The sequence below is a fragment of the Lissotriton helveticus genome, chromosome 1_1 (genome assembly GCF_964261635.1).
Source record: "Lissotriton helveticus chromosome 1_1, aLisHel1.1, whole genome shotgun sequence".
In the NCBI taxonomy this organism is placed as follows: Eukaryota; Metazoa; Chordata; class Amphibia; order Caudata; family Salamandridae; genus Lissotriton; species Lissotriton helveticus.
Window position 1 is genome coordinate 1127180982 of NC_136057.1, and position 21021 is coordinate 1127202002.

Genomic DNA, 21021 nt, shown 5'->3' on the forward strand with positions numbered 1-21021 from the left:
GGCCCACAGAAATAGACTCAAGCTGTATGTTTTATTGATACAAACGTTTGATGTATCTCGACTCTCAGGTGGACACAAATGGGAATTTCTTTTACACCAGCTCACATGTATTTGTTGCTGCCTTACCATTTATCATAACACCACTCTAGAGAGGCTGTAGGATATTGCAAGCGAAGGAGTAGAGGTCCTGCCTGTGGTGGAGAAGAGGAGGAATCTTACTAAATCAAAGGCTATGTAAATATCCATATATAGCTAATAAAACTCTAGTGAATAATTATAAAACTGAACACAGACTTTTGCTGCACCTATACTGCGTCTGCACCATTTATTGTGGAAGGAGTATAAATACAGGCCATATCTCTAATTGCTTATGCTTTTTTAGTATGAATGCTTGCACAATGTCACCCTCTGGGCTCATGTGAGCCACTCAGATTCTTGTTCCTTTCTCCAAGGTTCCTTGGCTCTTAGAACCTACTTCCAGCTTCCTCAGTTCCACCCCCTGCCATTTTGGGAACCTGTCTCGTCTCATCTGGATTCAGTCCCATGCTCTCTGCATGTTTCTATGCTGCACGTAATAGCAATAAATGTATCTTTGCTTGTTATTTCTGCACAAGATGGGCAACCACTGCACAGATCACAAAAAGTAAAGTAGTTTGTACAACTCGCACATATGCCCAGCAGGAGCAGAGCAGCGACCATACTGTTTTGTCGCTTTTGCCCACATGCCTTGCTTATATCAGGGCTCAGCTGTCCTCGCGCTGACTTAGAAATATAAAGAAATTCCAGGCAAGATGGCGGCCGTGGCGTGGGCTGTGTGAGCAGCTCAGCCCTCTGCTCCGCGTTCTCCGGAGGGGATTATTGTATTGACGAGTAGAGCCCAGTCAACGAGTGAAAAGTGAGCAGAACCGAGGATTTTCTGATTGAAGTATCAATGATCGAATCTCACATTTCTGTGAAAATCGGCACTTCGGGACTTCGGGACGTTAGCTGTATTTTTGTTGCGGGAGCCGACTGATTCGAAAGTCGGGCTACCGACCCTCACCTGTGATCTGCTACAGAGCGACGAATGCTGTTCGATCAGCTCCTCCCCCAGCGGCGTACTCCGCTCTGGCGGTTCCCGGCGATTTTTGCTGGTTTTCAGAGAGCTGTTGTGCGAGGCAGAGGGGGAGCACGTAAGAGGAAAATGCCACCTAAACCCCAAGCGAAGGCTACTACCAGGGGCGGTAAAACGAAACAACTGACTTCTGAGGAGCCATTGAAGCAAGCTACGGTTACCGCGAACCTGGTTAATGCGGAAAGTTCTGAAGGTGAGACTGCTAATGGTGGGAGTAGGAAGGGTGATCAATCTTCCAAAAAGACTGTGCTGCAACGTAATCTTAAACAAGGGACTTTGCTATTTGAAAGAAAGACAACTAAACAGCTACTTTCAGGGATTCAAAACGAAGTTGACCATGTTACTGTATCTAGTTTGTAGGTTACAGATACTTTGAGTCCGGCACAGCAAGAAGAAACTCAGGTCACAGTGAACGTTGTCAGGGGATTATGGGAGATGAAGTCCAGAATGAATTGTCACATATTGCAGTTGTAGTAGACAGCCCCGGCTCCTTAATTCAAGAACTACAGGCTGACACTGCAAATATCCCTATTAACGCTGACATTGGTATTAATTTCGGCAATGAAGCACTCGGATTACAAGAAGTAGGGGAAAACTTTTTCTCTTTGTCAGATCATACCTCTGATGACAGCGCTAATTTGAGTAAAGATTGGGCTGATTATACCGCTGAAAGTAGTTCGGGTGCTGAAGAGGCATTGAGAGCTAAATCAATATCACCTAATAGCAATGTATCGACTGTAAAAAGACGTAAAAAAAGAGGCTCACGGCGTTCTGTGGTGAAAGACAGTGATGCGTATCAGGAGGATCCCAAAGTGAATAGTGGGACCATGTTAAACGCTGAGTTGGAGGATGGTACAGGGATTACAGGGACCATAACTACAATGAGTTTTGAGGTTGGAGATAATGGGAACACTCTTGAAACAAATACAGAAGTCACTCTAACTATGATATATAAAACAATGATGGCTCATCGTGCTGAGAGTAAATCAGAAAATTTGCGTACTCAAGCTACTTGCACGAAAATGAAGAATGCTATCCGCCGAGCAATCAAAGTATGTACTGAAACAGCAGACAGAGTGACTGAGACTGAAGCAAGGATTTTGGCCTTGGAAGAAGAGTCGATCTCTCAGAACAAGAACTTGAGACTGTTAAAGCTCATAGGGACGATCTTTCATATAAATTAACGGGCTTAGAAAATCAGGCCCGTAGAAATAATCTACGTTTCTTAGGTATTCCTGAGAAAAGTGAAGGGGTTAATGTAAGACAATTTGTAGTTTAATTACTAACAGAGGCTTTCCCGGAGGTGACGTCCTGGGACTGGGCGAAAGAAGTACAAAGGGCACATCGTTTCCCTTTCTCTATTAAGAAAAATCGGCAGGGTGGAGATGAATACCCCCGGGCAATCCTAGTGGGTTTTAATAATTTCCTCGCTAGAGAAGAGATTTATTCCTTAGCCAGACCCGAGAAAAAAGCAGTAGCCAAGCAATGCTCGTTTTTTGTTAGGCCGGATTTTTGTCAGGCAACATTGGCCAAACGTTGGCATCTCAGACAGTTAATTTCTGATTTTCAGAAGAAAGGGGCCACTGTTTATCTGCAAAATCCGGCCAAAACTTAAAGTCATCTGGAAAGGGCAGACCACATTTTTCTTATCAGAAATAAAAGCTAAGGAATTTCTAGAATCTTTATGAACTATGAGTATGAGTTAGAGTCTGAACGATTATTATCATCGAATAAAGGGGTATGGATCAGGTAGGATTGTTACCTATTAATTTTTAGTTGCCCTTCTAATATATTAGGCTTCTCTTTTTTCCCCGTCCAGGGTTCTCGGAGTTGGGGGGACACGGTACTCCATACTTTACAGGAACTGAGAGTTCCTGAGCCTCATGTGTTGGGGAGGGGGGGTTGGTCACTGACCAGGGGTTGGTGGTGGTCTGGGTGGTGGTGGTGGGTTTCAGGGTATAAGACAGCGGTAGTTAACTTAGAACGTTCAGCAGCACAGTTGAATCTGGTATTTATATGTCAATGGGCGAGTAAGAACCAGAACTTTGATGTTTTAGCAATACTAATGATGAAAACTACAAAATGGATAAAAAAATAAAAATATGTACTCTAAATATTAATGGTTTGAATAATTATAAGAAGGTAGGGGCATTATATAAACTAATTCAATTACTACAAATTGACATATTGTGCCTGCAAGAGACGCATGTCTCTTGGGATAAGCGGAACATACTGAAAAATTTGGGTCTGGAACTTCTAATTTGCTCTAAGCAGTCTGGTGTTAAGAGAGGAGTTGCCATCCTTATGAAACCAAAACTTGGAAAATGTACTAGAACTCTAGCTGACAAATGGGGAAGATGGGGGCTAGTCGAAGTTGTCATAGAAGGCAAGAAGTATACTGTCTGTTCTATATATGGTCCGAATTTAGACGACAATGAAGCATTAAATGTAATTAATTTAGAGCTGGCCACCGGGCCTCAACCGATCATTTTTTGTGGTGACCTAAATATTCATATTGATGCAGATTTTGATATAAGGAATTCATGGAACTACAAAGGCCGAAAGATTAAGACTTTTAGAGCCCTCAGGGAACTAATATTAGGAAATGGGCTAACAGATGTGTGGAACAAATTAAGACTTACTGATCCCGGTGTCACGTTTTTTTCAGCTCCACACCTAAAGTCAGTTCGTTTAGATAATTTTTTTATTTCTACTACTTTGTTGGAGAAAACTAATATTGATATCTTACCACAGGTTGTTTCTGACCACAACCCTATGATATTAGAATTGTCGCTAATTCCACTGGATCGACTTTGGAATAAGCAGTGGTCGTTTCAAAGAGATTTGCTGTTAAATCAAGACTATCTCTCTCACATGGCTAAAATTATCTATGAATTTTTTGTATTTAATAATGAAACTGCCTCTATTCAGACTGTTTGGGACGCTTTCAAATCTGTAATAAGCGGGGAAACTAAGAGTTATGCTAGTTTTCATCGGAAAAAGAAACAGAATGAGTTTAAATTAGCACTAGAGAAGATAATACAGGCAGAATTAAAGTTAGCTGACAGCATTAAATCTGGTCGGGATATTGAGGAGGCACAACGTCTTTTGATTAGTGAACGCTCTACCGTATATTCATTTTTGACTGACCAGGTTGCACTGAAACACAAGCAATACAAAAAGGAATGTTACGAATTGAATGAGCAAACAGGTAGAATTGTGGAGCTAAGGTTAAGGCAGAAAGCTGCTCTAAACGACATAACTAAAATTATTGATTGAGAAGGAACAACTCAAGTATCTAGATTAGGTATATTGAATGCTTTTCGTGAATTTTATCAATTACTTTATAACAAATCAAATGATGGTACTAGTATCGACAGTAATGCAGCAAGTTATTTAATGAATATGGACAATCTTCCCCTCACGGATATAAAAAAATCTCTGTTAGCAGACCCGGTCACATGGGAAGAAATCGAAATGGCTATCCTTGGGTTAGCCTCGGGCAAAGCGATGGGACCCGACAATATTCCTTTGGAATTTTATCGGACCTTTCGGAATATGCTCAAACCAGAACTCATTAAGATTTTTCAGCAGGCATTTCAAGGTCATCCTCCTGCTTCTTGGTCGCTGGCGACTATAGTTGTATTCCAAAAGAAAGGAAAAGAAGCCACGGATTTAGGGTCATATAGACCAATTTCTCTTATTACTGCAGACAGTAAGATATTTTCAAAGATCTTAGCAAACAGAATGAATGATATTATGCCTAAATTGGTCTCTAAAATTCAACATGGCTTTATTAAAAAAAAGGGACACAACAGATCATGTTAGGAGAGTTATCACTCTCCTGGACTGGGCGCAGGCCACGGGATCCCCAGTTGGTGTGGCCCTGTTGGATGCCGAAAAGGCATTCGACAGGGTCGACTGGGGGTTCCTATGGTCTGTGCTGGTCTGGAAGGGTTTTCCTGCTGAATTTATCAGAGCAATACGAGGGATGTATATTAATCCCAAAGCTGTAATAAGGGTGGGTAATGAGACTTCTGCTTCTCTGTCGATCACAAGGGGGACAAGGCAAGGTTGTCCCTGTTCCCCCTTGTTGTTCGCCTTATATATAGAACCGTATCTACAAAGACTTATTAAAGAAACTGGCATTCCGCCTGTCAAAATTCATCAAGAAACGTATAAAATATTTGCGTATGCTGACGACGTGGCGATTGTAACTTCAGGTATAAAAATTGCACTTCCTAAAATTGTAGAATTAGCACACGAGTTTGGGAAATTTTCGGGATACAAATTAAATATCTCAAAAACACAAGTGATTCACTCTACTGCCGGGATACCGGATGGAGTGGCTTTATCATCTATAGCTGTATATCTAGGAGTTAAATTATCTGCTAAGGTAGACAATATACTTGGGCTTAATTTAGATCCTCTACTCGCCTCTACTACTAGGACCCTTGAAAGGTTAAATAACCTGCATCTATCCCTATATGGTCGTACTAATGCAGTGAAGATGATTATATTCCCCAAATTTCTTTACTTTTTTCGTACTATACCGTTACTGTTTCCTTCTATTTTTTTTATTAAATTAGATAGGATTATTTCTAGGTTTTTGTGGGGGTACAGGAGAGCTAGAAGATCCCTTAAATGGTGTACACTTACTAGATTAAGGGGAGGCTGGGGGATGCCAAATTTTCGGTTGTACTATTGGGCAGTATCGTTAAGATTAATGGGCATTTTAATTTTCCAAGATTTTGTTATAGATGATTCAATCTGTCCTTCAATATATGAGATGGTTCTTGGGGCAGAAGCGCGACAATGTTTAGTTAGGTTCATTGAACCAAGTTATTATAAAAAAATTAAATTTAAAATCATCTCTACGGTGTACCAAATCTGGAAACAATTTAAGAAAAGGTTTCGCTGCTGCGAATAATTAAATTATTATACACCTTTACTTAACAATCCAATGCTGCCAGCAATATTTAGAGACTCTGTGATGCAGCGTTGGCAAAGATCCGAGCTGTGTTTATTAGGAGACCTCGATCAGGAAAAATATCTTGTTTCATATGCACATCTGCAGCAAAAATATAGACTCACTAAAGGGGACTTTTTTAAATACCTTCAAATTCACAGTTTTTTAGAGAGTAAAAATCTATTAAAACCAGTAAAATTAATGAATTTGATGTTTTGGAATGTTGTAGGAAGAAAACCAAAATTGGGGTGATTTATCAGACAATGTTAAATCGAATTGAAGATAATCTAGAAGCGTTTGTAAACAAATGGCAAAAAGAATTAGGAATGAAAAATGTTGATATATCTAGGTCATTAGAACTGGCAAATTTGGTCTTGTGTAATGGATCACTTACAAGCCAACATTTTATGAGGATATTTGATTTGTATTACACCCCTGCGAAGTTATTGAAATGGAAAGCCAATAGAGGCACCAAATGTAACAGATGTGGGTATCTCGGCGCAGATTCAATTCAAATGTTTTTTCATTGTATTAGATTAGCTCAATTTATTGATGAAATACAATTTTTTTAAAACAACATTTTAAGTATGTCACTGGTACTGTCTGCTGAATTAGTAATATTAGGCATTCAATGTGATCAAACTGTTATCAAAACAGTTGCTGAAGAAGGCTTTTTGTTTATCTCGATGTCAGTATTCAGATATTGCATAACTTCTCATTGGTTAGACGCAGACTCCCCCACGTTGCGTCAATGGCAAACCAAATTATTAAGCATTTATCAATTGGAGAAAGCGATATATAATTTAAAGGGAAAGAGAAAGAAAGTATTTGGCCAAAAGCTCTGGGCACCTATTTGTAATTGGATATAATATGGCTATCGTATCGATTGTTAAAAATACTGTTCTGCTGATGTTCATTTATTTGTACTTTTTTTGAACGAGATTTTGTTTTAACTACTTGCTGTCATAAAACTCAATAAATAAAAAAATAGAAATATAAAGAAATTCCATTAGGCCCGTCCCTGAAATGTTTAAAACACAGAAACAGCTGAGAAGGAAATGTGCGTCAGGTACTCAAATGACCAGACATTTCATGTGGGTCATGAGTGTTTTACTATATTAGCTGTTTTTTCCACACAAAATCACAGTTCGTTGTCATTCAAGGTCATGTAGCCAACATGTTGCTCCCCTCAAAATAGGAAAGGCAAGATAAAACCAAGATCAGACAGTAAACATTGTCAATACAAATAAAAGCGGATAATAATTAAATAAAATTACAATTGTTTCTAAGCACTGGAAAACACCATCTCTGTGAATTGTTACAGTACCAAAAAATGAAACACTGCTAACTATTGCTTTGTGCGTACTTCGGAAACACAGAGAAATGTCCACCAGAAATCACAACAAATAGAAAATGAAAACATAAAAGCCTAGTTGTGCCCATTTGTTATAGGGGTTCGCAAATGAATTTGCAGCATTTGTCAAATCGCCTCGTTTCTACTAAAGGACCTACAGTAGAAACAGAAGAAAGAAACATGGAAGTCTTGTGGGAGGGATATTGTGATTTCATTTAGGATTTTAGATATTTTTTTAGGCCAAATTGCATCCATCTGAGTTTCACATTACTCTAACCCATAGCTCCCCTTAAGCAAGAAAATCTCCTTCATTCTACACACAGACAGTGTGCAGTAACATTCAATCACACTGGGTGCCAGAAGCAAACGTCCTCCACAGTCCATAGTTTGATTTCTGGCAAAATATGTTTAGCAGTGGTTGAGGAAGACCCCATAATTGATAGCAGAGTGGTTGTTTTGTCTATCATTTGTTGTTTGTGATAACTAGCAGTTGCCGATCACCTAACACAAAGCAGAGAGGCAAAAGCCTACTAAACCACCGAAGACATGATACTGTAGTGTCACGCTTACCTGAGGCTATGTGACAGCAAAGAGGAGATAAACATATGTTTAAGAATCTACCAGCACCTGTTTCCACCTCAGAGTCCAGTCTTGTGCCAGAACCTTACTTCACTCATAGCCGCCAATTCTATTGCAAGATGTGTCTTCCTTTAGCATTTCAGCCCTGATTTTTATGTTGTCTCCAGACGGGATGCTAGTCCAGACAGGTCGGCTCCTCCGACCCCCACCATGAATCCACTGACCAGGTAGGGTGTAGGATCCTCCTCCGAATGGTTCCTCCTCTCACACAGTGAAGTTGATGCCCCTTATTGCTTCGAGAGAAACTCTTTTTGTTCAACCTCTGCCAAGAGAAATCTGGTGAAAGGATCAGTCACTCATTTACCAGAATCATGGGGCCAAGGTCATCACAGCAACGGTCCTTGGAGCTTCCACTGCACAGCATCTGTGACCACACCACTGTGTTTTAAGCATATTAGTGCAGAAATATGGACTTTGGTACTCTGAACAACATAGCACAGTATTCAAATGGATGTTCAATTGTGTTTGTGTTGTTCTGGGAGAGCATTTAGAACTACATTATGGGGACTGTTTTTCCAGTCCCAGGAACAAAAATACATATAAGTATCATTTGCCTGCTTGCTCTTATACCAGGCACTGGGAGTTACTCTGAAGTTAATTCTATAGCTCTGTACTTGTGTCAGTTTCGCATCTCTCAAGTTTGACATTAAAATGCTACATTGATGGCTTACCCATTTCCGACTTAACATATGTCTCCTCATGGCGTATATCCCCTCTATTACCCCTCCCCCCTTGCTTCATTCTTCCCCATCTTTTCTCTTTTCTCCTGCTGCTTTATAAGCTTCACCCGGTTGGCCCAACAGACCCCTCCCCGCTGTCTCATTTGACAGGACTTCTCGTGCCTTCAACATATCTTATGGTCTGATTATTTTAGCTATTAGGACTCTGTACAATTCCCCATTATTACGCACAATTATGTTATATGTACTTATAATACTACGTTTGTATGATGTGCTTCGGGATATATGCCTTATGATGACTTTTGATCAGTCTTCCATCTATCTGTCTAATCGTTATTCATCGATATCAGACATTGTGCCTGTCACGCTTATATCATGTTGGGCCTCAGATATGTACAATGTACTCATATATTCAATGTTTTCTCTATTGGCTTAGATGTATAAAATATTTGGAACAATTGGTACATTGATACTGATAAACAAGATGTAGCAACATTGCAAGGATTTTAATTTCTGGATGTATGACATTACAACGCATGCATTTACATCGCATGCATTTACATCGCATGCCTTTACAACGTACGTATTACAACGCAGTCCAACGCATAGTGCTTTGGGGTGCTGGATAGTGAATAGTTTAATTTACTATTCCAACTCCAGTCCCAGTGGACACTAGGGAAGGTTATTGGATAGTAAATTAACCTATTCCCTATCCTAGAGCGCCCCCCAGAGCAATGCGTTGTAATAGTTTGCGTTGTAAAAGTTGCGTTGTAAAGGTAGTGCGTTGTAAAAGTTTCGTTGTAAAGGTTGTTCACCTTAATTTCCATATTAATTATTGCGGTAAATAACTGACCGACAACAGAATACTTTTTAACTTCAGATTGTGACCTTTGTGCATGGGCATGCAGTGATTTACCAACAAATGCATCCCTTTGTTTTGACTGCTATTTGTAAATATTGCAGGTGAAAAATGTGAAGACCGGTTTGTTCATCGAGATTGCATTAGCTGCTGCCCACCGACGTGCACGTTTGAAAAGGAGTGTCTAGGGAGCAACCTTCACTGCCTCGACGGCTGTTACTGCCCCGACGGTGAGCATACCTTTCAGCCTCCACAATCATGTTTCAGAGAGGCAATTGACGTTTTATCAATCTGAGGGTAATGCATTTCAGTTTGCTGCTCCCTATAGAAATCTGAAGATGGATTTTAGGCCATAGTACTCTTTAGAAGCCTGGGCGAGTTTATGCGGCATGACGCATGGAGTGCGGAGAAGCATTTTGTTTTTTAAAGTGTATCTTTATATAAAAAAAGACCCAATAAAAATAACTTTGTTTTAACCAACACAAGCGTAGTGAGGCCGGGTAGATGCTAATGTTTGTTTTTTGTTTTGCTTGTTGTGATCCACTAATGAGGTTTCTCGGTGGAACAGGTGGTGCTTAATCTGTCTGCGCTCCATAGGTAAGCATTGTTAGAAGCGCCGATTCCAGGTAGCTGGGGCGTGCTCGAGAGACAGGCAGGAACTCCCGTTCTAGTCAGGGCGAGGGAGCTACACCCTGAGGATTACCCCTGCTCACCCCCTTGGTAGCTTGGCACGAGCAGTCAGGCTTATCCCATTCCAGAGGCAATGTGTAACGCATTTGCACACACACACAGCGGCGACAAGCTAGGCACACTACAAAAGAGACTCCACGCAAGGTTATATAAAAATAGCCTTTGTATTATAAAAACACAATAGAATCACAGATATATACACTGTGCCTGCAGACACCAGGACATTATTTATAGGGGATTATGTACAGGGTAGCGCCAATCGGGTCGCTGCCAGAACCATCACTAAAGTACATGTATTAAGTATAAAACAACCAGTAATAACTGCCAGTAGCTACTGGTAGAAGAATAAATCTAGCACTATATCACGATAGGCATACATCATGTTAGCATTAGGCATAAATCACTTTAGGCGTGCTAAACATCATGCATCTCATTAGGCGTAAAACACATTCCTCAATACATTAGGCATAAGCACAAATGCAACCTCATTAGGCATAAAAAATGCATTATGCAACACTCATGAGGCATAAATCACCTTATGCATGAATCGTTATAAGTACGTTAGACATCTAATCAGCATCAGTCATCACAATACATAATACCACAATCATGGGGCATAAACCAAATTTGGCAAGCGCCAGCATAAATACCTTATGCACACTCCAATTAGAATGACCATAATTAGCAGTGCACTAACATTACCCCCATTCTATCGTAGTGCCCACCGGAATATGTAAAACAACCATGCCCCTCGCTGTAGCTGCCCACGCCCTTGTGGTGCAGCGGTAAGGACAAGTACTGGCACTACCGTGCATGTTGAGCCCCTACTCTGGGACTCTCAAAATAGTTTTGCCCATCATTGCCGCTGCCCGCTTTTGTGGTGCAGCTGTGTCAAAAAACAAGCACTGGCAAGTGGGAGCCTCCCTTCTGGGACTCAAAAGTTGAAAATGCCCAACGTTGCAGATGCCCGCTCCTGCGGTGCAGCTGTGACCAATGTGAGCTTCAAGTGAGCCTATTTTCCCAATGGGACTTCACCAGGACGCCCTGGGAGGCATGGCAGGCTCCCGTGCTCCCTCCTCCATGCAGCCCAGCTTCTCTTGGCTTCCGACATGCTCTGCTTCCGTTTATTGACCACACCCACCATCAGGCACGACCATGCCTGACTTCCTGGTCGCCGCACGATCGCGGAGGGTGTGACACTTTGCTCTCCTTGTCCGTGGCGGTGATTTCAGGTGATTTCAAGAGGCAGGGTGGGCACCCACCAAAAAGCAGCATAAAAGCGGGGTGGGCTCCCGCTTTACTGTAAAAAGTGTGCCCATGTGGGGTGGGCATGCGCTATTACCGAAGAAATGCGGGGTGGGCTCCAACTGTGTTTAAAGGCATGTATGTGGTGTGGGGCACCGGCGGGAGGCTGCAAAATGCGGGGTGGGCACCCGCTCTTCAGGCAACATGAAGGCACAGTAAAAATGCAGTGCAGGGGGATCCCCAATCTGGGATTCCCCCAGGACGCTTGGGCAGCTCTGCGCTGCAGGGGACAGACGTTCCTCACCTTCAGGGACCAAAAGATAGTGCCCACGAGCTGCTAGGAAGCAGGAGACCAGAGTCAATGTTGGGCAAGATCAGTAGGCAGTAGCGTAGCTCAACAAAAATGAAGTAGCAGTTCCTGGGAACAGTCATACTCATCAAAGTGGCAATCTTCCCGGCGCAGCAGTCTTCACTCCAACAGAGTTTCTCCTGGCTCCAGCAGAAGGTAGAGGGATAAGTTGGGCACAGGGGCCAGCACGCCGGGTCCGGTCGCAGTTCCTCCTGGCAGAGTGTCCCCTTCAAGTCAGCACAAGCACAACACTCACATGGGGTCACAGCCCCTGTATTTATACACCTTTCTGCCCTGCGTCTACAAGGGGGCAGAAGCTTCTGGAAGGGTCCTGGAAGTTCCAGTCCCAACTGGCACTGGGAGGGGTGTTAGAAGGTGGCGGAGCTAGCATTACACAGGGCAAGCAAAGACCTATTTAGGGACAGGGGATTTCTCCTCTCACTGCTCCAATTGCAGATCTCCCATTCAGCCTGACCCTGCCTCCCCCTGCCCACTCTGGAGCCACCCACTCCTCACCAGCCCCGGTCACTTCTTAGAAACAGGCATGCAGGCAGGCACACCGCACACAGAAAGGCCAACTTCTAAAAGTGGCATTCCTAAAATAGTAAAAATAAATCTGCGCACACCTCTGCGCAGCATTTGTCATTTCCATTCCACACATACCAAACATGCCATACTTATTTTTTTTTATTTAGGAGTTATCCCATAAGGGGGGGGTTCCCAATGTTAGCCTATGGAGGGCAGAGAGCACATGCACCGTGCACTGCTAACCAGTGTTAAAGTGCCCAGAGTCCTAAAGCCACCAACACCATGTTAGAAAAAAGGCTAGGTGGATGGAAGTTTAGGGATGACCCTGCAAAAAGGGCCAAGTCCAACAATCATGCTAAAAAGAATGAGGATGATAAAAGGAACGAGAATGGTAAAAGTAATGAGCGTGGTAAAAGGAATAAGAATGGTAAAAGGAATGAGCGTAGTAGAAAAAATGAGCATGGTAAAATGAATTAGAGAGGTAAAAGAAATGAGCGGGGTAAAAAGTAATGAGAATGGTAAATAAAAGAAGGTATGTAAAAGGAATGACCGTGGTAAAAGGTCTGACAAATACACATGTGTGCTTTTTAAAAACTTTCTCTGCAGAAGGCCCTGACCTCGAGATTATGGTGCCTGCATTGCTATGAAGCCACATATCATTTTTACAGCTGCTTCACTGTCCATTGTACCAAGTCCAGTTCAAGAAGCACTAGAGTCACTGTTGTACTAATTTCCCACTATTTGCATATTACCACCACTAGAGCCCGACATCAAAAAATGCCTTCCTGAAATCTCACAATCTCAATTTAGTTCCTGAAGTTCAGTAATATTGCCTCCTGCATAGAAATCGGATAAGAACGCTCTTCTCCTTCCAATCCCGAAATCCATAGTCAATTCCCTTGATGCAGTAACAATCTGGGTGAATGTAAAGGAATTTCACATGCATATGTGTTCTCTGTAGGGCCTTGCCTTGATGCAGTAACAATCTGAGTGAATGTAAAGGAATTTCACATGCATATGTGTTCTCAGTAGGGCCTTCGTCTAGACATAACAAAGTGTCTTTATCAGTTTGCCTTTGTTTCCCATATTAGATTTCATGAAAGGGCTAAGTATCAATTGTGTAAGAGTGGGCTGTGGGGGCGGTCACAGGCTCCCATCCTCTGAGGCATTTTGATAATTAGCTCTCCATCTAACTGACTATTTTGACCTGCGCCACCCGCACTTAGGGGTGTGGCACCCTTAGTGGCATCTCGGGTGGGAGCCAGTCCGTTCTTCTTGTCTATTAGGCGGGGGCAGGGAGCGCCCTGCGGCAAGGTGAGTCACGGGCGGCCCTGGCTGACATCATCAAGGTGTGCAGGTGGCCCCCCCATAGGCCCCCCAGCACAGAGATAAAAGCGGTGGAGGAGATGGGGAAGCCCTCTTTTGTCCTCTTCAGTAGCTCCGAAGGTGGCAGCAGACCAGCGGCAAGTTACCCACCCACCCATCCCTAAAAATAAAGACAAGATTTGTGGGGTCCCGGGCAAGAGAAATGGTGTGAACTCCTTTGGCCTGGACTGTCTGACCCTGGAACAGGGCGAGCATTCAATGGGGGCTCTGGGCTGGCGGGAGGGGGGACTGAGCTGCTGGTGGTCCTGGACTCTCCTGCTGTACCAGAGTTGCCTGTGTGCGTGTTTAGAGATGTTTGGGGGGGCGTATCCAGTATTCCGGAACCCCGGTGGAGCCAATGCGTTAAGCAGTGCACTGATGGTAGTGCCTCTGGGTTAGAGGACAGAAATCATTACTGATAAAACAGTGCAAGTTGGAGCCTGCTGGCACAGCGAGCACAGGGAGATTCATTAATGAAGTATGTGCACTGAGATCCTGATGGCTAAGGCCATGTACGGAATGTAAATACAATTTATGCTTAAATGTAGCCTTTGGAACCTACCTCGTCTGGCTACCATGTGTGTTGTTTGGTTTTACATATGCCTGAATAAAATGGCCAAGTGTTTTTAAGTCAATGAACAAGAAAAGGGTACCTGACTGTAAGGTAATAAATGACTACGTTGTGAAGACCAACTATCTGCCTTGTGTCTTTATGTGGTGTAGGTGGTGCCAGGGGAGGGGGGAAGTGGAAACATTGGTCCGCTGGGGTGACTCGCTTGTTGTATGCACATTATAGCTGTGCAGCCAGATAGTAAAGGTCAAGGTATGGGACAGGCATTTCTTCCTCATCCACTGGGAGAGTAAGCTTGGCCTGTGATATCCTGTGTCTGTCCTTTGCCCATATTAGGTCTCTAACTATCCCATCAATTTTGTGGACCCCCGCCAGGAATTCATATTGGCTTAGGGGGGAAGAAAAACATAATTCATGGGAACAGAATGTCAGAGAGAAATATTCTTCCCATGAATAAAATAAGAAGGGTTGGTCATAATTTAATGGAGTGCCTGAGGGAGGTCAGTGCCGCAGTTCTGTTCCCTTTCAGCAGTTCTTCCTCAGTTCTAAATATGTGGACCCCTAGATATTTATTAGTGGTATATTAGCATATTCGTTCTACATAAACAAATATTTTCAACACTTCTTTGCGAACTATTTCGAAGTCAAATATAAACATACTATCTAAACTGAACCTCTGCATCATATAAATGCATTGGGTTTATGGTTCATCAAGGCTTTTGTCCAGTTCGTGTGCAGGGACATTTGTGTGTTCGCTCATCTGTTTAGTTATATATTATGTCTATTTTGCTGTATGTATATTTTGTGTATGTGTACTGAACTTGCGGAATGTGTTGCATCTGGTGACCAGTAATCATGTGTGTGGGTCAAAATGCATTACAGAGGTGTATTTAGTAAGCATCGGATAATAATATGAAATTGCAGAGAAGCACATTTTGTTGGTATGGAAGTAGTGCATCATTTGGATTTGGTAAGTTTTCCGAATAATATGCAGATGTGTATTCTGTTTGTTCCTCGATATATGTCTGTATGTCCTCTTGTCTGTTTGCCCACTTGTGTTCATTCATACTTCGGCAGCCTCCTAGTTTGTGATGTTTCACGGATGATCTTCACTCATGATTGACTCAAAGATAAATCTTGATCACATATAAGTGCTTTCCTGGAAACAGCTGGATCAATTGTAACCATTTTGAAATGCACAGTTGCCCTAAAAAGGTTTATGAGCAGTTTGTGCCAAAAAGTTTTCTTTAGGGCAGTTCCATATTTACATTGATCAAATACCTCTAAACTGTATACTCATGTACCAAGCTTCAACAAACAGTGCAAGTTTAAGTATACTTATATCACATTAGGCAAGGTAAAATTTGCTGAAGTTTTCGTAAAGGATGTCAACATTAATGCAAAATATGGATTTAGAATTCTCTATGCATTATGTTAGAATATATTTGAAGAGCTATAAATAAGTTTGTAATTATAGAAGAGTATACACTCTTCCACAATGAGTTCTAATTTATGTTGCTTTTCCTTTGAAATAGGACTTATAATGGACAATGGAACATGTGTTCCTGTAGCTCGTTGCCCCTGTATCTATCATGGAACAGCCTATCCAGTGGGATCTAAGATTGAGCAGGAATGCAGTGTGTGGTAAGTGACCATAATTTGTAATCTTTTTCATATTCCTTTCAAGAATCCCCTTTGCAGATTTACTATTTCTATTTAGTTATGATTTCATCACATAAAATACATGCTGAAAAATCCCAGAGTTTCACTGAAAACACAGCAGTTTAGGGACGTTATGATTAAAACACATGTAAAATATTACATCTTATGTTTAACCAAACCTCAGAATTTTACTAAAAACAGAGTCATTGTGAAGTTATGGTAAGAACATCTTGAACATATTATAACATGTTTAAAATAAATCCCAGAAATTCACTTAGAAAACAATTAAAGCGAAGTAATAATTAGAACAACTATTAAATAATATAAACTATGTTTAATAGAATCCTCAGAAATCTACTGCAATACCCACAGTTAAGCGGACGCTATGGTCAGAAATAAAACCTAAAAAGCTCTGAAATTCACTAGTTATGGTAAGGTAAACTAACCATAAATTGCTTACCCACCGTGCACTGCTCATGCCCTAATACATCGAGCTGCGTCCAGGTGAAGTTTAGAGAGATATCAGATCGCAAACGTAGAGCTTGAGGGATTAATTTAAAAAGAAATACCCCATCTACACTACTTGAGCATATAGACCTATGCTGTATTTTCACGTAGACCCACGGGGACAACTGTTGTGAACACAGTAATTCAACCTTTATCCAGGGTCTTTTTTCCTTAAGGGACCTGATTAGTTCCCCTGTAGATGAGGTGCTGGCTGGCCCTCGCCATTGGAGCATTTTCTGCAGTTTCCTCACAGGAGTACTTAACATTGCAGGTTGCTCCCCTCTTTTCTGTTACAGAGTCCTGATGAAGACCCGCTGGTCAGGCTGCAATTGGACCCTTTCCCTTTCGCAGGGTTGAAAGGTCGACATTTTACCAAGCCGGGATTAGCTAGTTGGTCCACCAATGGGCAATTATGATTGAAACACTTACCTTTTCTCAATGAAATCACATTCATGTTGTAACATAATTGTAACTGACAGGCTTCACTATATTGGTATTGATGTATTTGTGATTTCTTCCTTTCGTTCTCTATTAGATTTCTCCCACAGGTGCTACTTTTTGAGCACTACCTTTTTCTCTGTCTGGAGCAATCAAATGTAAAAAGTGTTAAAAGTGATGTACTTATACTGCTAAATTTGCAGATTTAGAACATTTTCATGCATTTACTTCCTTCTGTGTGATAAGTATTGATATATACACTTTGCTGTATGGAAATAAATATATCTTACCCCCTACCCCAAGGTTGAGAAGCCAGGTTTTGTTACTTGAGAGTAGGATAAGCTGATAGGTTTAGTCCTTTCTACTCCAATTGGACAACTGTTGTTGCACATCACAAGCTACCCATGACTTTTGAGTTGTTGTTGGGTTACCCCATTTTTATGTAACGTATGACCTAATACATGTATGATCTAATACATTACATCACTGATGGCATATAAAATGGCAACATTAATGACATCAGTAATGAAACAGCCAATTACATTATTGATATCACTCATGACATCATACTATGCCACAATTACTCTCTTTTAAGAAAAATATTATTAAATAGAATAATGTTTACTAAGTATATTGCCTGTGGTAGAATTATTAATCCACAAAATATCCCTAGGAATGCACCATATAAGAACAATGTAACCAGTAATACCGAAATGTATCTCTCCTTTTATACTTTAACACACTTAGAATCCTAATTTTATTTTTATAACAATAAACATAGAACGTTATAAAGTTATGGCGCAACAAATCTAAACTAATGTACAAGATACAATATAGAGGGAGACACCCAATATGTCAGTACCACATGTCTGCTATCTCAGCATTGAAAATCCACCATGTTTATCCTCCTACTGCATTGCATTGACAATTATATACAAACATAGTCATGCAGTATAATACCACCACTGTCATGTGATCGCTACTAATCTTCACCACAAAAAAACACTCACAGTATCTTAACTCTACTATTGCAGAACAAGAGATCCTCTATTATTTTATAAAATAACATACAGAACCAATTAAAATATTTTCTGTACTTTGAAAAAAACAGTAGCTCCAAAACTGCTGATTATAAAAAAAAAGATTTCATCTCTTACTAGAGAGGATGTCAATAACAGATTTATAGCTACATCATTAGAGAAATCAGAAACCTAATGTCTTCAGCTTTCTCAAGCTAACTACCGCAAAAGAAGCATGTAAAATAAAAAATACATAATAGGGTTGCTGATGATAGCTAAAAACTACAAGGCCTTTGAATTTGTAGCTTATGATGTCATCAGAACCCCTAGAGGCAATATTGGACAATAATACAGTTACCCACTATGCATTCTCTCTCACTCTCTAAATAGCTAAATCTTTATGTATTTTCGGTGGCATTTCACACACAAAAGAGCGTATAAGATATAGCCATAAACACACACACACACTCACACACACGCACCCACACACACACACTGTTGACTGCTTCTCTTTAGAACTAACAGTCTAGCAAATACTCCATTAAATCCCGTAATGGAATCTGATGTTCTGAAATCTATGTTTATTAGAACATAACAGTTTCCATGTAACTTTTTTTGCATGGTCTTATTCTTCAGATAAGTCTTCGAAGCGAGAGTCCCTAGTGCAGAACAACATCCAAAATATAATAACTTTCAATAGAAACAGTTAAAGCATAAAATGTGACAATGTAAACATCTCCATTGAAAAAAAGTATACGCTAAGACAGAAAAATACAAAAAACAACAGAAACCCCGAACTCAATGAAAAAAAGTAACATTAATGAATTGTAAAAATATAAAATGGTAGAGAAATGTAGGTGCAGCTTATTGGTTATTTAGAAACATACGTGAGCAAGAAACATGTAATGTAAATGTGCAGCCATACCTTATTTAGATTGACATGTGATAGACAATCTGTCTACAATTTATTGGGGAGAGGATGTGGTCTTACGGGTAGATTGCCGAATTTGGGGCTGGGAAACCAAGGTTCAAGCCTCGTGGTCAACTCCACATCCTGTAATTCAGGGCAAATCACTTAATCTCCCTGTGCTTACCAAATAAATGAATGTGTCCTTGTGTAACGTTACTGGTGCTCATGTAAAGCGCTCCAATACCTTCGGAGTCGAGTTCGTGCTCTATAAATCTGCTGTTAAAAATAATTCTAATATATAATAGTGTATTAGGTTTCAATGAATCAGTATCTTTTTTTTCAGTCATATGTATCAATTATTTGTAGACTGAACATGATTATATGGACTGTTTGATCAAATAACTAGTCCATCAAATGCATTTGTGATTTATCTTATGAATTGATTAATATTTAGGACTCTGTTTATGTAAATATTCTATTATGTTGTTTACAATTTTACATCTTTAAATAATGTACATAAAATATTTAAAATGATTTTCTGATGAAAATATTAGAAGTTTCTTTAGTCATTAGATGAATTCTAGACAGATTGTCTATCACATGTCAATCTAAATAAGGTGTGCCTGAAAATTTACGTTACTTGTTTCTTGCTCAAGTATGTTTCTAAATAATTAGATTTTTCCCTGCGCTAGGCAAGTACTCTTGTATACAGGGGCACCTGTTTTTCTAAACTGGGTGAAACTTATTGGGCAATCCAGACCCATATTCAATGTGATCCATTTCACACAATACAAACAGTCTCAATCCAAGTTTATGTTACATGCAGGCTAAGAGCAGTGTCAAGGATTTACCTGTGAGGCTGTGACTATTCAAAAATGGAGAAAGAGCTCCTTCTAATGACGACCATTTAATTCCTGAAAGTTGTATATTCACAATGCTGGATCATTCCAGCATCTCTGTGTTCAAGGTCACCTAAAGGAGTGGTCCGTGAGAGTGGTGGTAGGACTCTGAAATTCAGGACGTTATGAAGGATGTTAAACTTGGACTTCTTTTTTTACCAAACAAATTCCATTACTTTCTGAAAACAGGCATGAGCAACCCTGAGAACTAGTCCTCCCCAAGATGGTGGTCTGTAAATAGGATATTATTTGAGGTAACAACCTAAGATTAAGTAGAGATTTGACCTGTTATGCGACTTCCTGTTTAAATCATGTATAATGGAGACAACTATGAGAAGATGATGCATAGCAATGTATTTGTTCCATTACTTTCCATAACATTCTATTCCCACTCACTTCCATTTTCGTCCCAGATCTTTGTTTCCAACAGTTTGATTTTCTGGTTGTTTCTACGTCTGAAATGCCTTCTCTGCTTTTTCTCCTTCCTAATGTCAGTGTGAATTTGGTGACTTGTTGAGTATAAATCTTCATCTTCAATGAATAGCTACAAGATTTCCAAGGAGGTTTTTTCACTTTTGTGGGTTTTTCTCCTAACCCCAACCGTCTTGAGAAGGCATCTGACGGCTTACACGCATATTTCCTGTGCCAGTAGCACTGAGACTACTGGGAGGAGTCACCCTTTCCTTGTGCAGTTAAGAGGGAAACTCAATAGATCTTCTCAGCATCCAGGCCTTGACAGTTTGTTAGATTCTGAGCAAGCAGTGTTCAAACCTGTTTACATTCTGAGTTGACAATAATATTTTCCTGACTATCTGGGTGTTCCCTGCACAAGTTCCTCCAGTCTCCCTTATGAATTGCATGGGCTAAAACATGCATTTTTCATGGTGTAAAATAGCAGGTACATGCTATTTTCCATTCTGATATGTAAAATGTGTAATGGGGTCTGTTAGACCTGCCATCCTTGGCATGGTTTCCTCTCTAACTTTTGCCTTCAACCCTCCTGCTTTGCAGACTTCGTTTTTGCTGACCGTAGGACTCTCTGCCCTTTATTATTGCTAACCAGTCCTTAAGTGCATGTGCTCTCTCCTGAACATGTGGTAATATTGGCTTTTATCCAATTGGCATATCTAATTTACTTGTATGTCTCTAGAAATGTACCCTACCTGTGCCCATGGTCTGTAGATTAAATGCTAGTAGTGGGCCTGCACCCACCTAAGTAGCAC

General features: G+C 40.7%; 1 protein-coding gene across 1 annotated transcript in view; it reads left to right on the forward strand.

The window, feature by feature from the left end:
* Nucleotides 1-21021, forward strand: part of OTOGL (otogelin like) — a 1067300-nt gene that overhangs the window by 126538 nt on the left and 919741 nt on the right. The window contains exons 10-11 of the mRNA XM_078649280.1: nt 9720-9845; nt 15899-16007. Of these exons, the coding sequence (XP_078505406.1) occupies nt 9720-9845; nt 15899-16007 (235 nt within the window). The remainder of the gene's footprint in view (nt 1-9719; nt 9846-15898; nt 16008-21021) is intronic.